Source organism: Alligator mississippiensis, chromosome 7, assembly GCF_030867095.1.
Source record: "Alligator mississippiensis isolate rAllMis1 chromosome 7, rAllMis1, whole genome shotgun sequence".
NCBI lineage: Eukaryota > Metazoa > Chordata > Crocodylia > Alligatoridae > Alligator > Alligator mississippiensis.
Window position 1 is genome coordinate 62458985 of NC_081830.1, and position 27054 is coordinate 62486038.

A 27054-nucleotide genomic window follows, 5' to 3' on the forward strand; every position below is an offset into this window, starting at 1 on the left:
CCCTGCTGCCCCCCACTGCTCTGCGCTCTGTGGGGGGGCTCTGCCACAAGCCCCCAGAAGCCCTGGCAGTCACTGCATCAGCTAGTGAATGCGGGGCTTTTTTTTTTTCTTTAAAGAGTCGGGAGCTAAGGCCAGGTGGGGCAGCCATGGGGGGCTGGGATAACGGGCAGGTGTTGGGGGGCACTCAAGGGGGCTGGGGGAGCAGGCAGGGGATGGGGCCTGGTGGGGGTCCCCCCATGGTCCCTTTCCCCCTCCTCCAGGCCCCCCCCCCCACTTACCAGCACAGAGTCTGGGTCTAGCTCCCTGCAGTGGCAAGTGAGGACGGTCCAAATCTTTTCCAAATTGATTTAGAGAACTTCAAATTGATTTGGACCTTTTTATTGGTCTCCTGATTCAATTTGGATTTGGAGATTCAGCTGCTGAATCGAGCCGAATCTCCTCCAAATCGAATCAGCACCCCAAGTTTCACACAGCCCTACTGAACAGCCACAAGAGATTTATCTCTAACTGGTTTTGGCCCTGTTTCAAGTCCCATTAATATCCAACATGAGTCTTTCAGTTAACTTCAATAAGAATTGAATCTCTGGGTCTTGTTTGTAAGGTTCAGGAGAAACCTCTTTCCAGCTTCTGCTCTCTGGAATTTTATGAGATGTTGGAAGAACCACCAAAATTACTTTAGCAGTTTTTGCAATATAAGTTGGTCCTTGTTTGGGTAAATTGAAAAGAAACAAGTTAATCCTGTCAGAATGTCTCTACTATTTATTTTGTATGGTAAGTATTTAAAAATTTCTATTTGACTCTTAGTGCTGAATGAGTCTTGGTTGTGAAATGCAGACTGTATTTACAGATTTGGTACAAAATCACAAAAAAATAGTAACTATTTCAACCTGTTCAAATATGTGGTACATTTTTTTCATATTGGTGTTAAATAATCAGAATAAGTTTACTATTGCTTTATGTGATTCAAGTTATTCCATGAGACCTTGTTTAGAACTAGGTATGCACATTTTGATTGTGAAATATTCAGGGTATTTAAAAATACATTTATTTTTATGTTTTGTACTAACTCATCTTTTCATTTGCCATTTGAATAGTTTACAATATAGTATCAAGAGACATCCTGCAGAGTCTCCACTAACAAGCTTCAATTAACTGAGAGAGACAGTACAGCCAAATAAGTTTGATAAGTAGTTAACTTTGTATAAAAATTGAAAGTTTATCATTTGTATTTAAGTGTGAATTCCATGTTGCAAAGTCTCACTAATAGAAGTAACTTCTAGCAGATGTCAGCATATTTACTTTAATAAAATTCTTGTAGCTTTCTTTGTATATTGTGAAAATTTTTAGCTAAGGATTTCTTGTCTTGACCATCTTTGCGCTGGAACAGAATTTTGTCAAAAAATAAGGGCCACTGATTCCACAAAGCTAACATGTACTGTGTGTGTTCACAAAGTTGATATTTACTTATAAATTTATTTTTTCCTTTTTTGTACTTCAAGTATTGTCTCAAAGAAGCCGGATGCAAATTGATATCATTGTCTTTTCAAATGACTTCATTTTGCTACAAATTTATCAGTACAGTTATGCATATTCTGTGTCAGATCCGTTTTTGTCCTCATTTACCCATGTAACATTACTGATTTTCAGCGTAGTTACATGATTGTAACAGAGGACAGACTTTGAGCTTCATGTCTCATTTGTAGAATAAGTATGCATTCACAAGTTAATAATATTGAAAATGTTAGAAGCAAGATGAGTTTCTAATCTTTTTTTTCCCCTGAGCAAGGTGGATTTAAAATTGGGTTAAACAAAAAAGAAACCCTAGTACGATCACGTTTCAGTAGTCTCAGAAGTCTTAGTCAGTAAAAAATTATTCTAAGCTACCTGTGTCATGTGAAACTCCACATAGTTTTGGCTTTGTGAGAGTCCAGTTTATTCACTAAAAGGGTCTAACTGACACAGAAGCTCTCAAAAATAATAAATAGCAGCCCTTAGGTCCCAAGGTTTTGGTGCTGGCTAGAAAGCTCAGACATCCCATGATTTCTTTAAACCTCAGAGCAAATGTGTGTTAGTCAAATTGTATACTAGAGTAACTCTCCAATGGTACAATGGACAAAAAGACATACTACCACCTAAATGGGTTAATTTGCTTTTAAATTTAAAGATAAACTATCATTTTCTGAAGGTACAGATTACTTCCCTTTAATTTACGGGTGATGGAATTGTTCATTTTTTTAAATTTTACCCCTTTACTGGGTCTTGATTAGGTTGGCAACAGTATTACTGAGAATTACCAGCAAAATTTTATCCAACCAATTTGCCTCTAATGCACCATCAATTCTAGGGAAGGATGAAACAAGTGGCTAACTTAAGGAAGTCATCAATTTACTACAAAAGAATCAACTAAAATTTAGCTTGTGGCCTGCTTTTAAGGTTCTTCCTCAGTTGATTGACATTTAGTCAAGAGGTATACCTGGCCTGAAAATTTGGGAACTCTCTGGTCCTTACCACAAGTTAAAACATTGGTGAGATTGGGATCTAAGAAATGCTATACCCCATATTATACCTCATCCCAAATGCTGCTGACATGCACAACAGGATGCACAGTATTTAGTAAGGGGCATAAAATTCCTCAGATTCCAATTACTTGACTGCCAGGGATGAATTGGGACTCCCCTCAGCCTGACCCCACAAGTGAGAATCAGCTGCTTCTTAGCACTGGACCCCTGACAATCTTGGGTCTGGGACACATGCCACACGGTATACAAACCAGACCCAAAAATGTTCCGTATTTTATGGCACCGTGCATTGGGTGAATGTGTGGCATGTTGCAATTTATGATGAGATTAATATATTAATCATGCCAAAAACATGTGTGCAAGGGGCCTCTGAGCATGTTCTAATTTTCTTAAGTATTAGATTTCCCATAGATTAATTAGAGAGATGTTTAAGGATTTTTTAAGTCCTTTCTTAGCGTGTAGGAGTTTTATTGTAGCAGTATCTTACAAGCAATATTACTTTCTAATTGTTCTAGGCATTTCATTGATGTAGGAGCTGGTGTGGTATAGAATGGCAGCAGGTGTTTTATCCTGTACCCTTCCCACAAATATGCTATTTTCTGTATTAACTACTGTAAGAGCTAATGCTCTCTTGTGGCAGCATTACCTTCTACTTTGCAACCTATGATTCCCACTGGAAATAGTCAAAGACTGACATTTTTATAGACCTAGGGACGAACAGCAGTAAAACCAGCTTTCCATGCTGTTAATATGGCAGAGACCATGGGGAGTAATATTGAGGAGATTCCATTCTACAAATATGTCACATAATCTGTGAGTTTTGGATACATTTTCTCTGCAGATAATCATGTTCTGTAATGAAGTTAAAAAGTTGTGACCCTGGTCTCTACAGACACTAATACCTCTACCTGAGAGCGTATGAATTGTGAACTCTGACTTTGCTATTGTTAGTTTAATCTTCTGAGGTTTATTTGGCTCCTGAAGTCCTAGAGTCTTTTCTGGTGAAGAACATTTAAATAGGCATTTCGTTATTGCCTTAAAGGAATTAGCTTTTTGGGAATACAATTTTCCATTGGATGAAGCCACCTGTATTCTAACATATATGACATGATTTTTAGTTTGAAATCTTTAGAAGCTGACTTTTGACAAAAGGCATGCTATACCAGCCTATATGGTTTGAATCTGTAGGTTTAGTTGCTTTTTCAGTTTTTAACAAATACATATAGAATCTTTATTGTCTCTTTTGAAAGCACTATTAAACTATTTTGATTTTTTGAACAAAGAAGGAAAGTTCAAGTGTAAAAGAATGTCATATTATTAAAAATAGCTCAATACTGGTTTTCTGTGAAATATTTATAAAAGAATTACAAAATATTCATACATGTCAATAAGGTAATTTAAATCACAATAAAATCTGTTCTTCTATTTTTAAATACTTTTGAATGTTTGCCATGCTTATAATAATGATACAAAATGGGCAGTAAAAAACCAATATAAAAAAATCTCCATCCTTAACTGAAGACTTTCAGTTACATTTTCTGGAAAGCAGTTTGATACTCACTGCTTCTTGGCAAAATAAAAGTGCCTTAAGTTAGATTTTGTTTAAGTCCATTAGTCATTGAAGAAATCAATGCTGTTTTATAATGCAAGACTTCCCTTTCCTCCTCCACTCCAAGTCTTTCTTTTTCGCATGTTCGTTGTAAACTGAATACTGTGAATGTGTTCAGGTTCACTTACAAGCTTATGGCTGCCTTTGATTAAACTTTTTCCAAAAATAAACTCAGTCCAGATGTAACCTTTAACAATTGTTCAGAGTATTTTTCTCATTTCAGATGACTTGAATATATGTTGTTGTGAAATCGCTGCCAACCTGATTCTTAGCTGTGCACTTGTACATGCCAGAATCTGAAGGCTTTGGATGTTGGATGACTAATGTCCCTTGTGGGTGAAGCAGTTCACTTCCGGATGGTCGGCCTCTACTAGCTGTGGAAAGCACTGAATGGTCAGGCAGCTCCCATGTAATTTCTGGTTTTGGTATCCCTAGTGCCATACAGTTGAGTTGAACTGTTGCACCAACCATTGTTCTTATGCTCTGTGGTGGTCTGTTTGTAATCCGTGGGGGAAAGGCTACAATTATCACAGGGATTGTTGCAGATGAGTCGCCAGCATTGTTCTGAGTCTTACACACATAGTTTCCTCTATCATGAATGGTTGTTTCTCTGATAACTAAAGTACCATTTTCAAGCAATATATATTTTCCATTAATTTGAGGCCTATCTATGACATAGCCACTTGGTACTGTCCATATGGTGTTTGGCTTGGGGTTTCCATCAGAGAGACAATGAAGAGATAATGATTCCCCGCTTATACCTTTTACTGGTCCTCTTGGATAAAAAAGAATAGTGGGTTTGTGGCCAACCTCCAAGATGATCAGCTTCTCAATATAGCCAACTTTATTTCTGGCTGCACAGCGATACTTTCCTGCATCATCTCTGGAAGGATTATAAATGATGAGGGTACCATTACTTCCTGTATAAAACCGAGAAATTCTGGCCCCACCAGAAAACCGTGTGCCATTAGGCAATATCCAGATGATTTCAGGGGGAGGGTTTCCATCAACTGAACAATTTAATACAGTAATTTTCCCAGGTTTTGCTATTATTTTTTCATTGAATGGATTTCTGAACATTGGCCGCCTTAGCATTTCTAATACCTCCAGCTGTACAACCAATACACTTTCTCCACCATCGTTTCGTGCCACGCAGATAAAATCCGCTGTGTCTGAAGGTCTTACATTCCGAATCTCAAGTGTCCCATTTTTATGTACTGTTATTCTGCTCCCATAGTATGGAGCTGTTAGGAAAATATTGTCAGGCATAATCCACATAATTTGAGGGGAAGGAGTCCCTTCTGCCCAGCAGTGTATTTGCTTCTTTGAGTGCTTTACTGCTGTTGCTTTAATAACTGTTTTATTTGTATACAAACCGTTTATTAAAGGTGGCCTGGAAACAACATCCAGTTTATAAAGTTTTGTATCATCTCCACCAGGATTACGAGCCACACATATGTACTCGCCAGCATCCAGCAGTTTGACTTTACTGACTGACAATGACCCGTTAGCCTGCAGCAAATATCTATCCGTTGAAGTTGAGATCATATCGCTGGAAGGTAGCAACCAAAAGATTTTTGGCTTGGGTTCTCCAACAACATCACAATTAAATACTGCAGTATCTCCAGCTCTTATTTTAATGTAGGTCTTGTGATTCTGTGTTATACGAGGTGCAGCTGTTACCACTGTAATGTGTATCTTCATTTCATCTTTTCCCAGAGTATTTTGGGCATAGCAAGTATAGTCTCCCTCTTCAGCTATTCCAACCTTACTGAAATAGAGAGTTCCATTGTCAAAAAGAATGTATCTCTGAGACCTATGTCCACTGTCATCAGCTTGCATCACATTATTGATCATTGTACCATCGGGTAAACTCCAGGATATTTCTGGCTCAGGTGACCCAGAGGCTTTGCAGTCCACTTTGAAATCTTTCCCATATGGCACCTGCTTTTTAAAATATTGTTTTTGGTCAATCTTGGCAGGTTTCATTGTCACAATTACTTTCATCAGTATCAGGTCATCTCCAATTTTGTTCCTTGCCACACACAGATAATCACCTGCATCCTTTTCAGTAACTGCCTCAATAAACAAGGACCCATTGGGATAAACATGGATTCGACTTCCCATTCTAGTGGAAGAAAAAAGAAGGATATGTAATTACATGCTAAAGAAGAACATTAAGCTTAACAGGAGTTGCAAATTAAATGGATGTAAGTTGATGAATATGCTGTTGGGTTTTTCTGGATCTAGAAGCTTTGTATTTACATTTAAATAAACCATAAGCCTATGATCTGGACACACGTATACCCAACATTTTAGACAAAATGGGGGGGGAAAAATCAATATCATTATATCCTTCCTGACAGACCTATTTAATCTTTCCACTAAGCCACTCAAACCTCAGCCTTCTCCCTCCTCAAAAGACGGGGGGGGGGGGGGGGGGGGGGGGGGGGGGAGGGTGGATTTGCTATGTATTATAATAATCATTAAGCTTGGGCTCTGAGATCACTAGAAAAGACATCCAGATCTTGGAGGCCAGGCCAGCAAGTGCAGCCAAAATGTAGAGTTGTGTGCAAAACAACTTAAGAGCTCTTTGTTACGCTCCATACTAGTACATGGGGATATCCTCCCCATTGCTTTTGCAGATCACCTTGATTTCTGGCCTAACATCAAGCACGAATTGCCACAGGAGGCTGAAAGCAGAACTCGGGATCAGGCATGGATAAGAAGAGTATGATCATGTTCTTCATTTTCCTACTACCCCTTCAACTAGAGGAGCACATGGTATAACATGCCATAGCAAGATCATCCTGTCTGGGCTATTTAAATTGGGCTGCAAGTTTCGATGGCTACAATTTGGCTATTTTTGACAGGGTTAGGTCCTCCTGTTACTTTGGTATTGTTGTTTTCTTGTCTTTCCATTCCACCTACTTTATGAATGATACACGTCATGTGTAAGATGTATTCCATAGTATACCGTAAGTGGTTACAGTTATCCCTGAGTTATCAAGAATTCCTCACTTTGTGGGTGGAATTGTTTTTCTGATGCTTATCAGATTTATTTTCTAGTATATCTGGCTAAATTCCCCCCCTCCCCCCCCCCCCCATATTGTTTTCACTCTCCAGGTTAATATTTTTTTTCAAGCCAACTTCTATTTTCAGTTTCATTTTTCAACCATTTATTTTATATAATACCTTTTCTAACAATCAAAAAATAAAGTTATAATTTAATCCATATACTAAGGAATGCCAGAACTGTGTTGGTGGGCAGGGGAAGGAATAACACCTAAATACTGAAGGGCTGGCAGTAATCATAACCAACTCCAGGTTTATAAATCAATTCTCTCTTAACAGTAAGTGAATGCTACAATACAATATGAAAAAAGTTCAGATGAACACTGAAGAACAAATTATCAGGCACCCTCTACATGTGCAGGAAAAGATGTAATGAGATCTAATGTGTGATCCATGCAATTGCACCTTCTGCAATACCACACGTTGCAGGAGGTGCAATTGTGGGGTTGTGCATTAGATCCCATTGTGCCTTGAGGTGGGGCAGGGAGATCCCAATCCCAGGCTCCTCCCACACTGGCAAGAAGTCAGTTGAGGAACTCCCTGCCATGGCACCACCTTATGCACCCCTGGGGACTAGTGAGTCATGGCAGTTATGATTTCCCTGCCTCAGGGTGCATGAAACTCCCAGGGTTGGGGAATCATGGCTGTTACAGTCTCTCAGTCTCAGTGGTTTCATGCACCCGCAGAGCAACTTCATCCCCCTGGCAGGTGGGACCCAGTTGGGACCCAGCACCTAGCTGGGGGATCCAGAGTCAGCAGCTGCTGGGGCAGAGTGTCCCCTCAGTTGCCAGACTCCCAGCTCCAGCTGCACATGATGCACCCCTGTGGCTGGGAACCCAGCCAGCTGATGGGTTCTTAGCAGCAGGGGATACCCTGCTTCATGTGCAAATTAAAGCTGGATACCAACTAGCTATAAAGTTAGTATAGTGCACATTTTTTCAGTCTAACTTTATAGCTGGTTGAAACTTTTTATAGCATGATGGGTACTTTACACATGTAGCTGGTCTTAAGGTAATTGCGCAGTTAACCAGTTAATTGCTCAATACCTGTAACATGTAGATAGGGCATCAGTGTTGCTTTATCTTGCTGTGGAATTTCCAGCGAGATTTAATTTTAAACGGACAACCTTGTTTTACTGGTTTTCAGATGTGAAATTGGGATGACATGCAGACAAGGTTCCTTGGGTGAATTTGATATCTTTTATAAGACCAACCCAAATGTTCTTCCAGGTGGCTCATAAAAAGGTTGGCATACTGTGGGGCCATTTTAGTGCCCATAGCTGTTCCCATCATTTGGGTTGGTCTAATAAAAGATATCAAATTCACCCAAGGAACCTTGTCTGCCTATGTCCTTAGACCAACACGGCTACAACCCAAACCCCTGGGATGACGTATTGTTCTTCAGGAAGGTTACATAGTGGCAGGATTTGGACAATCTTATGTGCTTGCCAGACATAAGAAAATTTTAGTTTCCTAACAGATCTTTTGGGAACTTCTTAAAATTATGCATGCTAAATAATTATGCTATTTTCAAGCATTGTGAAAACAGTGCAACTATTTTCTTAGTTTGACCTTTTTCTGAAGTCATAATTCTTCCTATTCACTCTCATTTCAGCTATTTTAGACTAACTAGTGAGTGTTATATGTGAATAAAAAATAAGAAGGTAGGGTAATGTGGCACCTTATAAATCAACTCATTCTCAGACATATGAGGTTTATAGATTATGTCCTATTTTTCTAGATACTATGTATGAACTTGCAGAGAGAGCAGGGGTACTACACTGAAAGGAATACAGTCATTTAAATGCAAAGGATAGGGAAAGGGGGAGGAAAGAAAGGGGAATGTGGGTTGAAGAGAGAAAAAGGCATTAACAAAGCAGTTAACCCACTGAGAGGCATACCTCTCTCAAACTCAGTTAGCTATCATAATAAATATTCTACACACCACAACTTCAAGGACAGCTTTGCCTAAATCTCAGTTCTTTCCCTGCAAAGCTTAGAAGTTCTGCAACACTGAGTTACCCATTCACCCGAAGGTCATCTCTTTCAAATTTATAGTATAGCTTAAAACTGTCAATGAATCTGTAGTTATTCTAATACCGTTAACTGTCTGAATCTGTTCCAAGTATATATTAAAGATCTCTTAGTCCTTTTTATTTTTAGAAGTAGTTCCAAAGTTGTGTGTTTCAAAATTATTGCAAGTTGTTCATATAATTGGCAGTCTGGCTTTTACATAAACTTGTTGCTGGAAAACGTGTCATCATAGGAAGTGCAGAATTCTTTTTGTCCAAAAACTAGATCCCAGAATGTAAGTCCAGATGATTGTTGTTAAGGGTATTTACATTGTACTGTAGTTAAAATGAAATCTTAGCACCTCATTCATAGATGTTCCGGTCATTGATAAATAGCTTCAACCAGCAATCTTATTAGGAGTGATTAAGTTACAGTTACCATGTAGCACAGATTTATAGTCAGGTTTTTTGCACTATTCTGTATCTACTATACTCTGAACTGTGATTAATTTGATATATGCCAAATCTCTCCTTTAGTAATCACGGTATGCAAAAGTGTTACTACTGTAAAACTCAAATGTACAAACAGTGTCAATTTATATTAAGGTCCCAACATTTAGTAACCTGATCTACATGAGTTAAGAATTTGTGCCCTATATGAGGATGGAACGAAACAATGCAAATTTGAACAGTAAGTTCAGCTGAGCTGATTCAGCAGAGCTGTACCCAATTGTGACAGAGCTCAATTTACATCATTAATATATTAGAAGCACAATAATAAACTACATAGTCTGTCACTACAGATGATTCACTTTTGCTACAAATTAAGACCTAATTTGGCCTCAGTGATGCAAAATTTATAGCAGATAAAGCGCTTCTAGCCAAGAAAAGAAAAATCTTTCAGTGATTTGGTGTTTGAAAGGTTAGTCAGGCCTGGAAAAATAAAGCAAGAAGTTAACGTTGGAACCCATCCTTCTACCTCTGACAAAAAAAGCCGAAAACAACAACAAAATAATCCTACCTGTGTACCTGGTCAACAACTGCCTTGGACGGCAGCCTCCAGATTATCCTGGGCTTGGGTTCCCCAGTAGCTGAACAATTCAGAAGCAGTCTATCCCCAAAATTCAACTGTGTCATTTTTTGAGATGCTGTTTCTATTCTGGGAAGTGTATCTCTCTGTTCCACCATGAGATTTACCACCCTTCTCTCTGAGCCAGTAGAGCTTGTAGCTATACATTCATAATTCCCGCTGTCAGAAGGAACCAAGTTACTTATATGGAGGGTTCCATTGGAAAAAAGGAAAAGTTTGGCATTTATAAATTGCAAAGGCTTCACTACTGTTCCATCAAAGATCACCCAGTGAAGGCTTGGGATAGGATTTCCTTTTGCAGTGCAGGGTATTTTCAAGCTTTTACCCATTATTCCTGCAATATGTTGTCTCTTTTCTTCCAAGATGATGGGAGGTGCTGCAATCACTTGTAGTTTTACTGCCAGTGTATCAGTACCAGCTGGGTTATTAGCCAGACATGTGTAAAGCCCTCTGTCATAAACAGTGACTTCTTTGATTATTAGTGTGCCATCTGGTTGTATGAAAACTTGCCTACTTTCTACAGAAGATTCTGAGACGTATGTTTTGTTTGCTAGAATCCATGAAATGGTAGGGACAGGTCTGCCTTCAGCTCTGCACTTCATTGCCACAGGCTTTCCAGAATGGACAGTGATTACTTTTGACCTGCCTTCTAGGATCCTGGGTGGATATGCCACCACAGACAAAGTGACCAGGAGCCTGTCTGAGCCATGTTGATTGGCAGCAACACACAGGTACTGTCCGCGGTCCTGAATGTTCACATTCTGGATGGAGAGGGTACCATTGGCAAATACTTCAAATCTGTTGTCACGTTTGCTTTTTGACACATCAGTTCCTATTAAAGAGAACAAAATATATCTCACCAACAGCTATTCCTTTTTCTTTCTGCCTAATACAGTAATATTTGTATACAAAATCACAGCCAACTATCTGTCAAGTTTTTGATTCTGCATTCCTCAGAGTAGGTATTTACATAAGCAATGAAAAGAAGTCTTGCTAGAACTAGCAAAAAATAATTTCTTAGTAGAAGTGATCTTCCAGTAAGACAGTTATGTTTGCTAGTACTTTGGTATATGTCTAGTCACTGTGTAGTTGTTTTCTAACTGGGATAATCTTTTGTATAGGTATTACTAGAAATAAGCTATTGTTAATGTATGGCAATTATTTACATTTTTTCCCATATGGATAACATAGTAATGTTGAATATATCTTTTTATGTTACTACTTATTTTTTCCTAAAGATGCCTATTTTATAATTGCAATAAGTCACCCTACAGTATATACATTGTGCCCGACTATTACTATCAGCAGGGCTTACAGCCCTCATAAACTATGGCATGGTGTGCCTAGCATTTGACCATTTGCTAAAGTATAGTAGAGGAAGACATTTTTAAAAAGTTTCATAAAGATTACCTGATGATACTTTAGTCCAGTGTATTGTTGGAGGAGGATTACCAGTAGCTTCACAAGGGATAAAGGCATCTGAGTTGGCTGGTACAGTAAAAGCAGCCAACTTTCCACCAATAATTCTGGGCTTTTCCACTCTATTCATATAAAAGAAGTCCAAGGCTACAGGATTGGCAGTAGTAGCTTCTTGATCTGCTCTCTTGTCAGACCAGCTTTTCACAGAATTACCTTTGTCCCTTTCCCATGGTGGAGCATATTGAGTGGAGCTCTGTGGAGATTTTAATACAGTCAGAGTATTAACCGTTAATGTTTTGCCCCTTTCTGGAACATCTGGAGAGAGTTTATGCCAAAACTTATTTTTCTGCCAGGGAGCTGGTGATGTTGCTGTTATTAAGGATGCTAGTGGGGTAGGATGCTGTATGCTTGGGTAGATGCCATGGATAGTTGCAACAGGAGTTTTCATACTTAATCCGGCTTTATTGGAAAATATTGCCTCTGCCACATGTTTCTGCTGAACGACTTTCTCTCCCATATGCTGTTGTTTTTTAAGTTGTTCAAAATATATCAATTCAGATGTTACAATGGATGAGGTAGGTAATGTAGTGAGGGTGTTGAAAGGCTTAAACTGTGACATAATTGGGATTGTAGTGGTAGGCATTTGAGTAATGAACGTTTCAGATGCTACCTCAACAGCTTTAGTGTTCTCATGTATAATATCTCTCACTGGTGCCTGTGTGGTAGTTATGGATGAAACATTAGTTATGTCAATTGTGCTAAGAATCTGTGGTTGAGGCATTGTAATTGACACTGCACTTGTATTCTTAGAAAAAGAAATTGTGGGTGCAGGTATGGTGGATTTAATTAAAGATTTAGCTGTTGTCAGGAAAGGCAGTGAAGTATTCATTGCTAAGCTTGTGATTGTGCTGTGACCTGTAAAAATGTTTTGGATTTGTGATACCAAAATCTTCTTTTGAGGTTTTTTCCTTCTATGACCTCTCTTCCTTCCTGGTCTGGTTTTGGTTCTAGTCATTTTAATTTCAGTTGGGGCAGCAGTTGTAGATTTAAACACTGGCATTGGCTTTGTTGCAGTCCCTTGGTTTACATCAGGTGCAAGACTGGAATAAGATGCTAGTTCTGCACTAGTAAGGGATGTAGTGGGAATATATTTACCTGATGTACTACTGTCATCATTCCTATGTTTAGTTAAAGATAGGAAATCATCAGGTTGATTTTTGTTTTCTAAAATAGTTGTTACAGGTAAAGGAGAAACTCTGTAGATGGATAAAGCTTCTGTGGTTTGGGGAAACATCCTTGTTACTGCCACTGATGGCACTGTACTGGTTTGTATTTGGGATGGTTTCTTCAGTAGCACCTTTTCAATGTGTGTGTTTCCAAAGAGGCGTTGCCAAGTAATTTTTCCTCTTAAAATTTGGGAAGATGTTCTATTTTTGTATGGGACTGATGCAACAGGTGAAAATATCTTGTAGCCTGTAGTAGGAGTAGTTTCTACAGCTACCCTAAGGGCAGGGATTGCAGTTGTCGAATGATGGGTACTGAAAGATGGGATTCTATTGGTGTATGTTTGCAATGGCGCACTAGCCTCTAATTCCTTCAGTGAGGGATCCTGCATGCTTTCTATATAGAAAGGCATTATTGTAGGAGTTGTGTTTTCTCTTTCTTCAATAGGTCTTTTTTTCCCTTTAATAAGGAGTACTGTGTTTTCAGTTTTTGTTGTTAGTTGTTCTGACACAAGCACTGGTATATCTGTTCTTGAAGGAGTGGGCATGTTTGTATGATGGGTAAAAGAAGGACTGCTGGAAGAAGTTAAGATAGGTGAACATGATTGGCAGCTTGCATCCAGCTGTATATCTGGAGTCATAGTCATACTTTCTCTCATTGATTCTGATTTCACAAAATTATATTTGTGCCCTCTGAAGCTTGGAATTTGATCTGGTCTGACAATTCGTCTCCTAGCCGAAATTTTCCTTCGTCTTCCATAACGTCGTCTGAACTGTGGTGTGTGTGTTGTAACATCTCTTATTATCTGAATCTGTTGATGAGTAATAATAGTTGAGCCCAGTGGTAGTTTAGGAGTTATTATTTTTTGAGTACTATGAAAATAAATGTGACCAAATTCATTGTCTGATTCGCTGACTGTCACTACAGATATCTGATGATCTGATTTAGTTGAAGTCTTATTGATTGACTCAGTGAATATATTGAGCTTTTCAGCTGTGCTATGGGAAGTTACAAGGTTGGGAACTTCAGTAAGATCTGCCACTGATGTTGTAGATCTGGTTTTTAAATAGGGATTGCTTTCCCCAGAAGTCATGAATCTGTGTTCATTGTTAAAGCCTTGAGTTGTGCTACTTGCTAGATTGGATGTAGTTAATGAATGCATATTAGTTGATGATGTTTGATTAAGTTCAGAAGTTTCCAGTGATTTCAGTTTTGTGACCCCATATTTTGGATTTGTATGCATTTTTTTGCTCTCAGGTGTAGCAGTCTGTGTAATCCATGGACTGATTATTGGACTTACTGCCCCTGTAACTGTAACAGACGTTTTGGAGTTTGTGCTATCTGAAGTTGTTTCAGGTTCAGAAGTTACAACATTTGCTGATGCTTTAATGAAAATTGGTATAATAGGTGTTTTAGTTGCTAGTGTAATAAATTCCTCTTCAGGAGGTACAGCACCCCCGGATGTTTCTTCCCCATCCATAGGTGCTTTTGAGGATTGATAAACTGATATTGGTGCTTTTGTTGTGACATCTTCTTGTTTTCTTGTTAGCGTGGAGTAGTTCTTTGTTCTTTCTAAAAATGCTGCCCAGTGTTTTGGATCAATTTTCCTAGTGGAGGGAGTAAATTGTCTCCTATGGCCCTGAAGCCGTCTTTTTATTTTGTCCCCATTGCGCCTGTAAGTAATTTCTCTATAATTATTCCTGTTTGCATTCTGTATGGGTTGATTTCCAGGTGAAGAGCTTGTACCTACTTGATTTGTTACTAAAGTTCGCACTGGAGCTAAAAGGTTCTTATCTGTTGTAACAGCATCAAGCACCTTATGACCAGATCCCTCCTCTTCTGGAGCTGCATTTTGTTTCTGTGATTTGTTCTCATTCCTTCTAATGAGTATGTTGAAAATCAAAAAATCAACGCCATACTTATTGGCTGCTACACATCTAAAATGGCCACTATCTTTATCTGTCACCCTTTGTATTTTTAACGTCCCATTGTGAAAAACATGCTTGTTTTTTGCGGACTGATGAAGAACCACATGGTCAGGTAGGATCCAAATAATAGATGCATCTGGGACACCACTAGACTGACATGGGAGGTAGAGTGTGTCACCAATAAATGCAGAAAGCTGAGCCCCATTTATGTTGTTGAGTTCTGTGTAAGGATCAACCACAGTAATCCTAAATGTTAGTACATCTGCATCATTGTAATTTGTACCTATGCAGTGATAAAGTCCAGTGTCAAAAGTGTCAGCTGTGCGTAGTGTGAATTTTCCAGTTTTGGCTATTACTATTCTTCCATCTTCACCAATATATGGGGCTCTAACTTTGCTCCCATCAGCTAATATCCACTCAATCACAGGAATAGGCTGTCCAAATGCTTGACAGTCTAGTTCCACCGTCCCACCAATTAAAACAGTATGTTCCAATCTTGTCCTATTGTCTCTTGAAATTATGGCCCAATTATGCCTGTCTTCTTTTTCATCAGGACTGGGCAAAATGATTTGAGCATCAGTTAGGTACCGGATATGCAGAGTGCTGAGTGTAGTTGCTGTCCTGTCTAACTGTAAAGCTACTTCTCCTTGCATCAGCCAAGCAGGTTCAGTTCTCAGTTCAGTCTCTACATTAGTAAAAACTTCTTCATTCTCAGAGTAAATCTGTTTGTATTTGTAACTAATATAAGGCACTTTGGTGAGCAGGAGCTTCCTTTCAAGTTGTAGAGGAGAATTACTATAAAGGGCTACTATTCTCCAGAGTTGTTGAATATGTTCATAGTCGATGCCACATGTGAGAAATGTTGAGAATGATATTTTGAGTATTGCATTGTCACCACCATTGTCAAATGAGATTGGGAACATTTTTGTAGGTCTCTGAACATTGCAAACCAAGTTAGCCTGATTTCCTGTTTGGTCAGTCATGTTCAAGATCATAGATCCTATGGGAGCTATGAAATTTTTAGGAGATACAGAAGTGAAGTCCCCTTCATCTGGCAAAGTAATGTTTTTAAACTTCAGGGAAGGATCTATGGCTGGCTTGGTACAAGTTAATTCAGCAGGTGGAATCTCAACTAAATTTTTGCCCTTGGAGTTCCTGGGATTAGCACAAACTGGGCACTGCTGGGTACTAGAAGAAGCCCTGTCTTTCTTGCACTTCACAACACCTAGGGGAAGAAAAAATAATGCAATAAGTTTTTGGAATAATAGTTCTAAACAACAATTTATAATCAACAATTTTCAAGGTTTGTCTTAAAATAAAAGGCGATAACACATGGATATGGTGATCTTAAAGTGGTCATCAGCTTTTGTTTTGTTTCCTAGTCTATTAGTAATTTTTTGGTTTGATAAATATTGCTATCACAACTAATAATCACGCTATCACCAGTTTGTATTATTTAGCACCTATATGAAAATCTCAGTGACTCAGTTGTGACAGATAGCCATAGCTGCCTTTGGGAAGCACAGAGACCAAGTAGGAGCTTTGGAGGTTATTGTGCTCTTGCGTCCAACTCTGTGCAGGGCAGCCAAAAAACAGAAAAAGTCCTTGTCCCTTCTTCCTAACCTGTGTAGCTTCATAGAGGACACAATAGACATAACTATTTTTAGAGGATAAGTAATTATTCATTTTCTTATTTTAACATAGGTAAAGAATAGAGAATTGGTTCAGATGGTTTGGCAGGGATGATCCTACTGAGTACATCTACACATGTGCTTTACTGCAGTTGACTAATTAGCTGCATAGTAAAGTGTCACTGTCTACACACATGCCCATATTAGGGTGCAGTAAATTAGTTAACTCTGCTGTAGGATAGTACTGTTTGGGACAAGTACTAGCCTACAGTGAAGTAATTTATGCCACTGCAATGCATGTGTAGATGGTTACTGGGGCTGACTGGGGCATGACAGTGCTACAGTGCAGGGACTTCTGCTGACTAGCCCCACACTTAAGTGCCCTCATGCCCCAACCAGCCCCTCCACTGCCCAACACAATCACCCAGAGCCCAGGGCTAACCTTCTCCTTTTATTTCTGCTAGAAATAAAATCCAGATTTTTTGGCTTTCATTCTGTCCTTTTATCCACAGGATACTCTTTCCATTCCATCTCATTTTTCTCCATGCAAATGTCTAATAGCACTTTGGTAGCATTAACTAGTTGGAATTTATGGGGTTATGAAAACAAATTAGCTCAGAAATTTGTCTGAAGAAAGCTGATTATTCTTGTAAATAATAATTGTTATTTCTGACACTAACAGGAGAATATTCCTTAACATAACATTAAAACAAGCAAAATCAGAATGTTGCTCGCTCTGGTGAGCAACATGTCTAGAACAGAGGTGATCAAGCTTTTGTCCCCATGGGCTAGATGAGCAGTGCAGACCTGGTCCACAGGTCAGATCAAGTTCTGCACACCAGATTTGAGCCCCAACCTGCCTCCACCCAGCCCTGCACAGCTGGATAGGGCCCCACATAGCCTTGACTGGCTACTCCATGCCAGGATCTGGGTCCTCAGACCCAGTACCATCTCTGCCCAGCCCTGCATGCCCTCAGACTGCCCATACCAAGCCCCATGTGTTTGATTGGAGCTTGCACCTGCTGCATGTCTAATTGAATATGAAGGATCCCAAATTTTCAGACCCGTGGGGAGTCCCATAGGCCAGATCACACAATTTCAGGGCTAGATCTGGCCAGTGGGCAGGCGATTGAACAACTGTCATAAAGGATGAACAGAAACTGTCACAAAGTAATGTTCTACACTTTCAAAAGCATTGCTGTACTAATGACCCATCACTTGCCTGTCATTTAATTACTAATTTGTCAAAAAGACTCTGGTCTGCATGTGATTACATTCACTGACTAGTAATCAAAATATTACTTGGCACTTAAATGGTACATAAATTCATCAATAGCGATCATAGCACTTTCCAACTGTTAGGTATTTTCTTCATTTTACAAATGGCCCTGAGAATGTAAAGTCAAATATCAAGTCAGAATTATAATTCAGTCCTCTAGACTCCTACTCCCTCTAGACCAGAGGTGATTAACCCCTGGCCCAGGAGCCAGATCTGGCCCACAGAGCCATGTCATCTAACCCTCAGGGCTTCCTGAGTATCCAAAAAATTGGCAGCAGAGGAGTGATAGTATCATTAATTGCTACTCCCCCACTGCCACCCATGAGGAGCTCTGCAGGCTGGATAGCGTAGCCCAGTGGAGTATATCAGGCATAGAGGTTGGAGCAACACAGGACTCAGTCCAAATGTCTGGGATCTATTCAGAATAGGGCTTGATTTGGGTACCAATCCTGAAGATCTAGCCTGCAGACCAGCTGACACTATCCATCTAGCCCACGGGGCCAAAAGGTTGAGCACCATTGCTTTAAATAATGGTACCTCTGTTGCAAAGAATCTAGTGTAAGTCACCAAAATTTAATTAGGAGACAAAAATAAACAGAAATCTTTCATCTTGCACTGTACCTTGTTGCTTTTGTACCCAGTCAGCAAACCATTGTAGATCACAATCACAGGACCAGGGGTTTCCATGAAGGTATATACTCTCTAACTCAAGCAAATAGGAAAACATATCTTGTGGCAATGAAGTTAAGAAGTTGTCAGACAAGTATATATGCTTTATGGAGGATATTTTAAATATCTGGAGGTAGCTCAAGGTGACAAAAGTGTCTGGATGAATCTGTCTAAGTAAATTTCCTTCCAAATGAACCAGCCTCAGAGATGTAAGTCCATAGAAAACTTTTGGGTTTATAAATTCAATTCTGTTGTGATCCATGTGCAATCGTACCAAGCTCTTGAGACCATGAAATGTGTCCTTCTGAAGTATTCTGACTTGGTTATAGCTCATTTTTAAAACCTGTTGATGAAAAAGTGGGGGAGGGGGAGGGGGTAGAGTCAAGTCTTACTACGAGCCATAGTATACTGTTATTGTTAGAAGACATCTAGACAGATATGAATTAGTCTATTAAGAAAAAGTGCCTAAGTACTATGGATCCCCCTGCCCCCATGAATAGATTCTTTTTTTTAGAAACTTCTTTCTAAACATATTTATGAGCAGGCACAACTCCAAAGATACCTTCTTAATCAACAGATCAGTCAACATAAAGCATGCAGACATGTTTGGAAAATATAGTTACTGATGGTCAGCTCCTGCTCACCCTATTTATTCAAAATCCCAGTTACACAACTTCTATGACGGAAATAAGCAGAATCTGACTGTACAATATGCGTCTCTCCTTTTCCTTCCTCTAGTTTGTACCAAACAGATATCTAACAAACATAAGAAGGTAAGTGAAATTCTGCTTTGACTAACATGACTGATAAAACTGGTAACTTGCCAACAGTTTGAGTTTTTATTTTGGTGATGATATGCTAGCTAATGATCAACTTTCAGATACTGCTTGGCAGTCTGGTAATTAGAATGCTATCTTTGTAATCTAAAGTGAGCAAATTTGGCAGGATATTGTTGAAAGGTAGTGAATGTAGACTCCCACAATCCATTTTATACAAGCTTTTTCCAGATCAGAATTGTAAATTACATGCATTAGAACCTTCTTAATCCTTCAAATAGTTTGAAGAACAACTATATATTACTAAATTTTGCAAGTGTGCAAGTAATCAAATAACATGTATAGCAGTTATAATGCATAAATCTACTTTTATTCATCAAATATAATTCAGATGTAGCTATTTATGGATGTGTGTAGACAAAACGAGGGGCATGTGTGCACAACACTTTAAAGCAAGTTAAATTATTTTGTGCTGCTTTAATGGTATTGGTGTATTGCACATTAATTCCAGCTGCTGTAGCACATTTGGTGGCATAATGTGCCTTAAATGACTTTGGGGTGCAGCAAACTAAAACACCTCTGAGGAGTTTGAGTTTAGTTTGCTGCTCTACAGCTGTGTAGCAAAGCACCAGGCTCTGTGAGCCTCAGGGACTCTGTAGGCAGCCCATGCAGCCTGATCTTCCACACCCCCACTGGAGCTTGCTTGCCTGCATGAACTGTGGGGGGACCTGGTCCTTCCCCCCTGCAGCTGCAGTGCCCCCCATGCAGGGGCCTGTGGAGGGGCCAGGTGCCTGTGGGTGGGTGCCACCTGGGGGGTGGGGGCGCCACTGCCACGGAGGGAAGTACCAGCCCCCACTCCCGCCCCTGCAGCCCAGGGACTGCTCTGCCCATTGGCAGCTTGCTCTCCCCTCCCCACTGCTGGAGAGGCAGGTAAGATGGGTGTATGTGACACAGGGGTTTACTTTGCCCTAAATTAAAGTGGCATTTTTAAAAACCCACCTTCAATTTAGGGCCCCCATTTTGTCTACACATGCCCTAAAGCTATAGTTCAGTCAGTTAATTAACAGCAGCTGTCTACATCAAAGTTTTAGCTGGGGAACTTTAAGTTCCTGTCTACATATTGAGTTATTCTGGAACATCTATTCCTGAATAACTCCATGTGCAGACACATGTATTCCAGAACAAGGCACTTTCACATGTGTACTGGGGTGTGTCCACACATGGAGCTAGGCCTAGTCTACACCACAGAGTCTAGCTGGTAGAATTCAAGCTCTGCCAGCAAAACTTTGACTGCATTCACACTCACCCCCTCTGTACTGGCAACACCTATTGGTCTGCCAGCAGAGTTGCTCTACTTCTGCCTAGCAGCCAAGGTGTGTACATACTCCTGTGCCTTCAACTGGCTACTGTAGTCCATTCAGCTGCCTGTGCCATCCCATCATGCACCTTGTGCTCTGGTGGAACAGCTGCTGAGCGGGGCTGCTCAGAGCTTCCAGAAGCACATCAGTTTGCAGGTGTCCAGTTGAGTTGGCAGTGGCAGCTGCTGGCTTCTATCAGAATTTCCTGGCACCACAAATATAGACAGAGCTATAGTCATGAAGAGATGTTCCAGAATAAGTCCATGTGTTGACAGGCACTTACTCTCCTCAGCTGCTAGAGGGCTCTTCTGAAAATTCCCCTCAGCTTTCTATGGTAGCTATGAGGCAGTTCAATGAAGTGCAAAGTGCTCTGATGTCCAGTTGTTGGAGCTCCCATCCAGCCAGTAAAATGTGCACTAATCCAGCCTGAGGCATTGCAGCAGTTGTCCTATGTAACTTCTCATCTGGAAAATGGAAGGACTATATTTTTAAAGGAATGTGTGAGCTGCACACAATTTTTGTCCAAAGATAACAGTTATCCTTTACTTTCTTCTCTAGGGGGACAATCTGCCCAAAGATAGAAGTGCCTCTCATAACATAATTTATAAAAAAACAAACAAACAATGTCATTGTTATACAATACCTTGCTACCACAGTCTCTTACTTCTTTGTGCAAATAGTGGAATGCCTAAATTAGCAACGATTTGCTCTCATGTTCACCAGTGTATTCCTTGAAATAAAGCACCAAATACTACAAAACATAGGCTGCTTACAGACATAAAAAACCCAAATGGCACTTTAAACTCCATGCATCCCTGCACTGAGCCCGTCTCATACCCAGAAGAGGCATCACATTAGTTTGACCTGGCTCGCCCAACATCTTTATAGACTGGGCACTTTGGCAGGGCTTTTTTGGCTCTCTTATCTCATAGCTGACTGAATCAGCTATGAGATATAAGCATGATCTATACAGATGCTTCAGAGCTGGGTTGAACTAATACACTGCCTCTTCTGGTAAAGTGCATGTTTTCACATTTGTCAGCAGCTATATATATTATTATAAAGTTAAGTAACTATGGCATTCTCAAGTATTAGAATATAGCATTGTCAGTAGGACTTTCTTTGCTGAAGTATGAGAAAGCAGCAAAACTACAGCTTGATGGAATATGATTCTTCTTAAAATGTATTTATTTAGTGTCTTAAATTAATAAAAGAAAACTTTATTACCAAAGATATAACACTGCAAACTTATTTAAATCCATTAATACAAAGAACTGCAATTGTAGTTGTACTACCTAAATATAGTGATGTAGATATTTACTTTGACATTTATACCATGCTCATTAAATGGTATCTGAATGCCTATTTGTGAGTGAAATAAATTTCCTATTGGGGTATTGCATTACAACTTAGGGGCATTGGGAAGGGAAAGATAATGACTTCCTTTAAGTACCTCGCACTTCATTTAGCAGCCATTTGAAACTGGAAACTAATGTAGATGGGGCTACTAATCTATCATTTGTTAAATCTCTCATAGACCACACCATTCCTAAAATGAAGTCATCTTCCCCTTTTAGCCCTTACCTGTAATGAATGTAAATCAATGAATGTTTTATCAGGAACTGTATGGATCTCATTGCTGTGTAACATCAACAACTCCAGTTTCTTCAAGCCAGAAAAGTCTGTTTCAGTGAGTTTAACCAAGCTGTTGTAACTGTAACAAACATTTCATTCCAGATCTGAATTTAGTCAGCTAAAATTCAAAGGTAAAAAAACCAAAAATGACTCTCATAGTAGAAAGATTTTCTCACTTGAAAAGGAAAAATTTAAATCCTTCCTACTTAGACCCAAATTGATTATGCCAGCTTATTTCACATGGACAAACAAACCAACTGTCATGGGTATTAGAGTGTTTATTGTTAATAATTCTTATTTATACTGTGGTAAAACAAAATCTTTGTTCAGGACCAATATCCCCTTTTACTGGACATCTGATAGGGGTGCACCAATAAAAATTTTTGGGCCAATACTGATGGCCAATTAATAATGAGCCCTATTGGGTGATACCAGTCCAATTGCCGATATGCAACCCAGCAGCTTGGAGAGCATGTCCAGCTGGTAAGTCGGTTGTGGGAGAAGGGCCAGGGAGAGGGAAAGGGTGTGGGGGGCAGATTTAAGCCCCCATGGTGAGGGGAAGAATGGGGCTGGGGCAGGTGCTGCCTATCCAGGGTAGGGCACAGAATGGAGCCACAAGCAGCTGGTCTGGGGGGGAGTGGAAAGGAGTCAGAGGGCACTCCCGCCACTGTGTGCACCACTGAGAGAGGCATGGGGGGGGTGCATGTGCCCCCCAGGATATATACGCAGTATGAGGGAGGGTGCCACTGTGGGCTGGGGCCATTGGTGGCACTAGGCTCTTCCCAGTGGGGGTGTGGGCCAGGGCTGCATTCAGCGTGGGTAATGGTGGTGCTGGGAGTGAGGGCTATGGGCTCTGCCCCTCCCAGTGCTGCTGTTGCCTGCCCTGAGCACAGCCCCGGCCCAAACCCCCGCTGGGAAGAGCCCGGTGCTGCCCTGAGCCCCAGCCCACAGTGGCAGCTCACCCTCGCCCCATGCACAGATCTGGGGGACATGTGCCCCCCCATGCCTCCCCTGTGGGTGTGCACATCAGTGGGAGCTGCCCCGCCATCCCCATGCCCCCTGGATGAGCCACTTGTTGCTCCATCTCATGCCCCGCCCTGGCTGGGCAGCGCCTGCCCCAGCCCCACTCCCTCCCTCACTGCGGGGTCCTCAATCTGTCCCCCTCACACCCCTTCCCTCCCTCCCCCAACAGACTTACCAGCCACATGCTGCTCTCCAAGCTGCCAGGCTGGCCATGTGCATGCTGTGGCTGCACACATGCACATAGCATTGATCTGCAGCATTATCACCCACATCAGCCAAAAAAAGCTGATTGCTGATAATGTCAGTTTTCCCTTTATTGGTGCCAATACGATATGGACCAATATATCGGTGCAACTCTAGCATTTGATCATAATAGGCCTGATGCCATGTCCATTTAAATTCCTGGAAAAGCTCCCATTGACTTCAATAAGCATTAAATAAAACCCTTACCATGAAGCCTAGGTTATCTTAAGAACTGAAAAACTCACCATCTCTTTGTTAAATAAGGGTATGTCTGCTCAATACAGCATATATAGCCATACTTGAGTCGCATATAACCTGATAACTGGTAATAGTGATGGGCTTCAGCATGAGCTGTACAAGCATACGCCAAATCCTTAATGAGTTTTTAATAGCCAAAACTACTGTTTTGCCATGCGTTGACTGCTATCTAGGACCTCAGGTAACTATAGTACATTAAAGCTAGCTCAGACATAGCTACATATTATTCACACCTCCCAACTCTCCCCCCCCCCCCAAATGATTCAAGATTGTCTAATCTATATAATGATCTTTTTACATGAAGTTGCTGATTACCTTTGTTTGATTGTAGTCTTAGGATTTTTATAGCGCACCATTTACAGATAACTATATTTCCATGGAAAATTTTAGAAATAAACAGGGACAAATGAGTTGGGATGAAATCAAAATCATTACCCACCTCCATTGCCTATATTTTGAGACTGAGATATTTAGGACAGTAGATGTTATTTCCTATTCATCTGGTAATTTGAAATGGAAAAAAAACTACTTAGTATTTTTTCACTTCTAACAGTTTGGTCTGTCCAGAGTGGAAGTGGGAGTGCTGGCATGCATCATGATGGTACTTTTGAAGGACCTGTGTTCTCACAACAGACCTGTGAGGCGCAAAGTATTATCATCTCCATATGACACATAGTATTTGAGGCTTCTTACAGATAGGATCTCACAGAGATTAAGTAGTTTTCCCATGGTTATGTAGCGTGTCTGTGGCAGAACTTGTGGTGTGACCACATCTACAAAATTTCCAGCCAAGGGCCTTAACCATAAAATCCTCTTTCTTTTGTAATGACTATCTAAATTCCAGGTCCCTTTTGGGTTTAATTTTACTGATTCAAGAGGCTCGGATAAATATAAAAAAGAACTTTAGCAGAAAAGCTTTTGGATATTCTTGCATGCTAGTGATGGTCATGATTTTGCTTTAAAGGTAGCAGGGAGGAAGAAGGTGAAATTGAGCATCAGACTGACAGCTGTAGATAAGGAAAAGTGAGTAAAAATGATAAGAGCCCTGAAAATCTGCAGTCGCTTTTATAAATTGCCTTTTAATAAATATTATTTATTTATAATAAATAAATTGCCCCTATATGACTGTATTTAGGGTTTCTGGGTTTCAGTTTTTCTGTTTTGTGAACTATGGCTCAAATAAATTAATTTTGCTCTTAATGTTAAAAATAATTTTCCTTAAATTATAAAACACTGCAAAGCACTCAACTGTAGTTTCTTTACAAACTACATCTGATCTCTGATGTCTTTTTGTGCTTTGGTGTTTGCTCAGTTTTGACCCACACCCAGACACCTGAGTTACATTTTGCAAGGCAATGAGAGACCACTACACAGAACGATTAAAATGCTGCTGTGAAACTTACCCTAGATTGATGCGTTCCACATTTTGGGGTATGCGTGATGGAATGGCTGTGAGGTACCGGAAAGTACAATGTACTTCAGTGGGGACATAGCAGGCACAGAGCCTAGGGCAGGCACTACTGGTGGGAAGAACAGCCAGGCATAAACTGAAGAGAAATATGAGCAACCAAGGTTTGCCTCTGTCTGTTACTTTCATCCTGTGCGATGATCCTAAAACAACATCCCTCACAGCAAGCATGAAAAAATGTAACCTACAAACAAAAGAAAAGCCACAAGCAGTTATACTGTGACATCAGTATCTGGTATTTTAAGTGTCAGCACCTGCATTGTCTAACTACAGTCTTTTGTTAGAAAATGTGGCTAGTGCACAAACTCTTGGATTTCCCACTTTTTTTGATCTATATAATGCTCAGGGGCATGGATGGTTTTACACAATTCCTTCACAGTTGCTTGCTTTTTAATGAGAAGCACCGTGGGTGTTATTACTTATTAAGTATAGTAGAGAAAACGAAACCTGATGCTCTGAGACTATTGTTACCAATGTCTGATTCTAGTTATTTAGGGCATTCATAAATCTGCTTGTAATTTATCCCTGCCAAAGAACACGTCAGCTCCCTTCTTGCCAAGCAATTACTCCAAGCAAAATTAACTAATTTCAAAGAGTCTGGGCTAGTTCAAAACTCAGGATGTTGGAGCGACACGTTCATGTTTAATCCTGTTCCTTCTCTTCTTCAGAAAACCGCAGCGCCACATCCCCCTCCCGCTGCTGCGGGCCGGCTCAGGCACGCCAAGGTGGCCTCCTGCAAACGTGCTCCGCGCGCGCCCTGCCCCTGTCAGCGCTACCCCTGGGTGGCATCTGCGTGAGGGGCAGCTCTGAAGCCGTTTCCAGCCCGGGACTAGTTCACAGGATGCAGCTGGTGCTGAACCCGTTGGTTCAGACCCCCGTGGGCCAGTCCTGCCGGGAGCCCAGCGGCAGCAGCAGCACTTCCGACACGCTCCCCACCGCGCGGGGCGCCGCGCGGATCGCACTCGCAGCCGCCGCTGCCCCGGCCCCACGGCCCCTACCTGCGCCTCGGGGAGCCTCCTCGGCGGGGGGATGCTGCGCGAGGCCACCGCAGGAGCAGCCGGGCTGGGGGCTCCCGACCTGAGCCCGGGGGCATCGCGCCTGCCCCTGCCCTGCCCTGCCCCGCGCCGCTCGGCCTGGGCACGTGCCAGCTCTGCGCGCCCCCCTCGCTCCCCGCGCTGCAGAGTGCGGGGCCGGCTGGCTCGGCTCGGCACGGCACGGCACGCCCCCCGCGCACGGATTGGGGCGGAGGAGCAGAGCCGCCTTCCCCCCGCGACCGCAGCGGGGTGAGACCCAGCCCGTGGCGCCCCCGCCTCGCTCGTCGTGCCGGCCCCTTCGGGCTCTGCTCCACCCGGCCCGCGGCTCTGCCCCTTCCCCCACCCCCGGCCCGGCTCAGGTCACAGGAAGGTGTGAGGAGAATCAGGCCCGCTCCCGCTCCCGGGTCTGCCTGTGCCTGTGCCGTGGGGCAGGGGAGCCGCCACCTCTCCGCATGTCTCTGCAGGCAGCCTGTCCTCTGGCCAGGGTTGAGTGACTTCCTACATGTGCTCTAGGCTCATAGCAGAGGAGGGCTGGAAGGGACGTCCCGAGGTCGTGTAGTCCTGCACCCTCCAGCCTGCTCAAGGCAGGGCCGTCCCGGACTAAACCCTCCCCGCAGCCAGCTGCCTGTCCAACCTGCTCTGAACATTTCCAGGGATGGAGGTGTGCCGCAACGTCTCAAGTGCCTGACCCACCTTATCCTCAGAAAAAGTTCCTCCTCCTATTCAACCTAAATTTCCTCTGCTGCAGCTGGAGGCCGTGACTCCATTGCCCATTCTCCATGTACTTATCCCGCAGGTATTTGAA

The 27054-nt window shown here is 41.4% G+C and overlaps 1 protein-coding gene across 3 annotated transcripts; it reads right to left on the minus strand.

Moving 5' to 3' along the window:
• Positions 1–736: 736 nt before the first annotated feature.
• On the minus strand, positions 737–26417 carry IGSF10 (immunoglobulin superfamily member 10). Of its 3 annotated transcripts, XM_019491826.2 has the most exons (7): positions 26214–26417; positions 25151–25399; positions 22173–22302; positions 18407–18797; positions 11715–16100; positions 10236–11136; positions 737–6256 (listed from the first exon to the last, which is right to left on the minus strand). In XM_019491826.2, the coding sequence occupies exons 1-7, from the start codon at positions 26306–26308 to the stop codon at positions 4348–4350; spliced, it is 8061 nt and encodes a 2686-aa protein (XP_019347371.2). In that variant the 5' UTR covers positions 26309–26417; the 3' UTR covers positions 737–4347. The 3 variants fall into 3 exon arrangements, with proteins under 3 accessions (XP_019347371.2, XP_019347373.2, XP_019347374.2); XM_019491828.2 differs by lacking the exon at positions 26214–26417 and having other exon boundaries at positions 22173–22341; positions 25151–25232; XM_019491829.2 differs by lacking the exons at positions 25151–25399; positions 26214–26417 and adding an exon at positions 20872–21052 and having other exon boundaries at positions 22173–22246.
• Between the last annotated feature and the right edge of the window lie 637 nt (positions 26418–27054).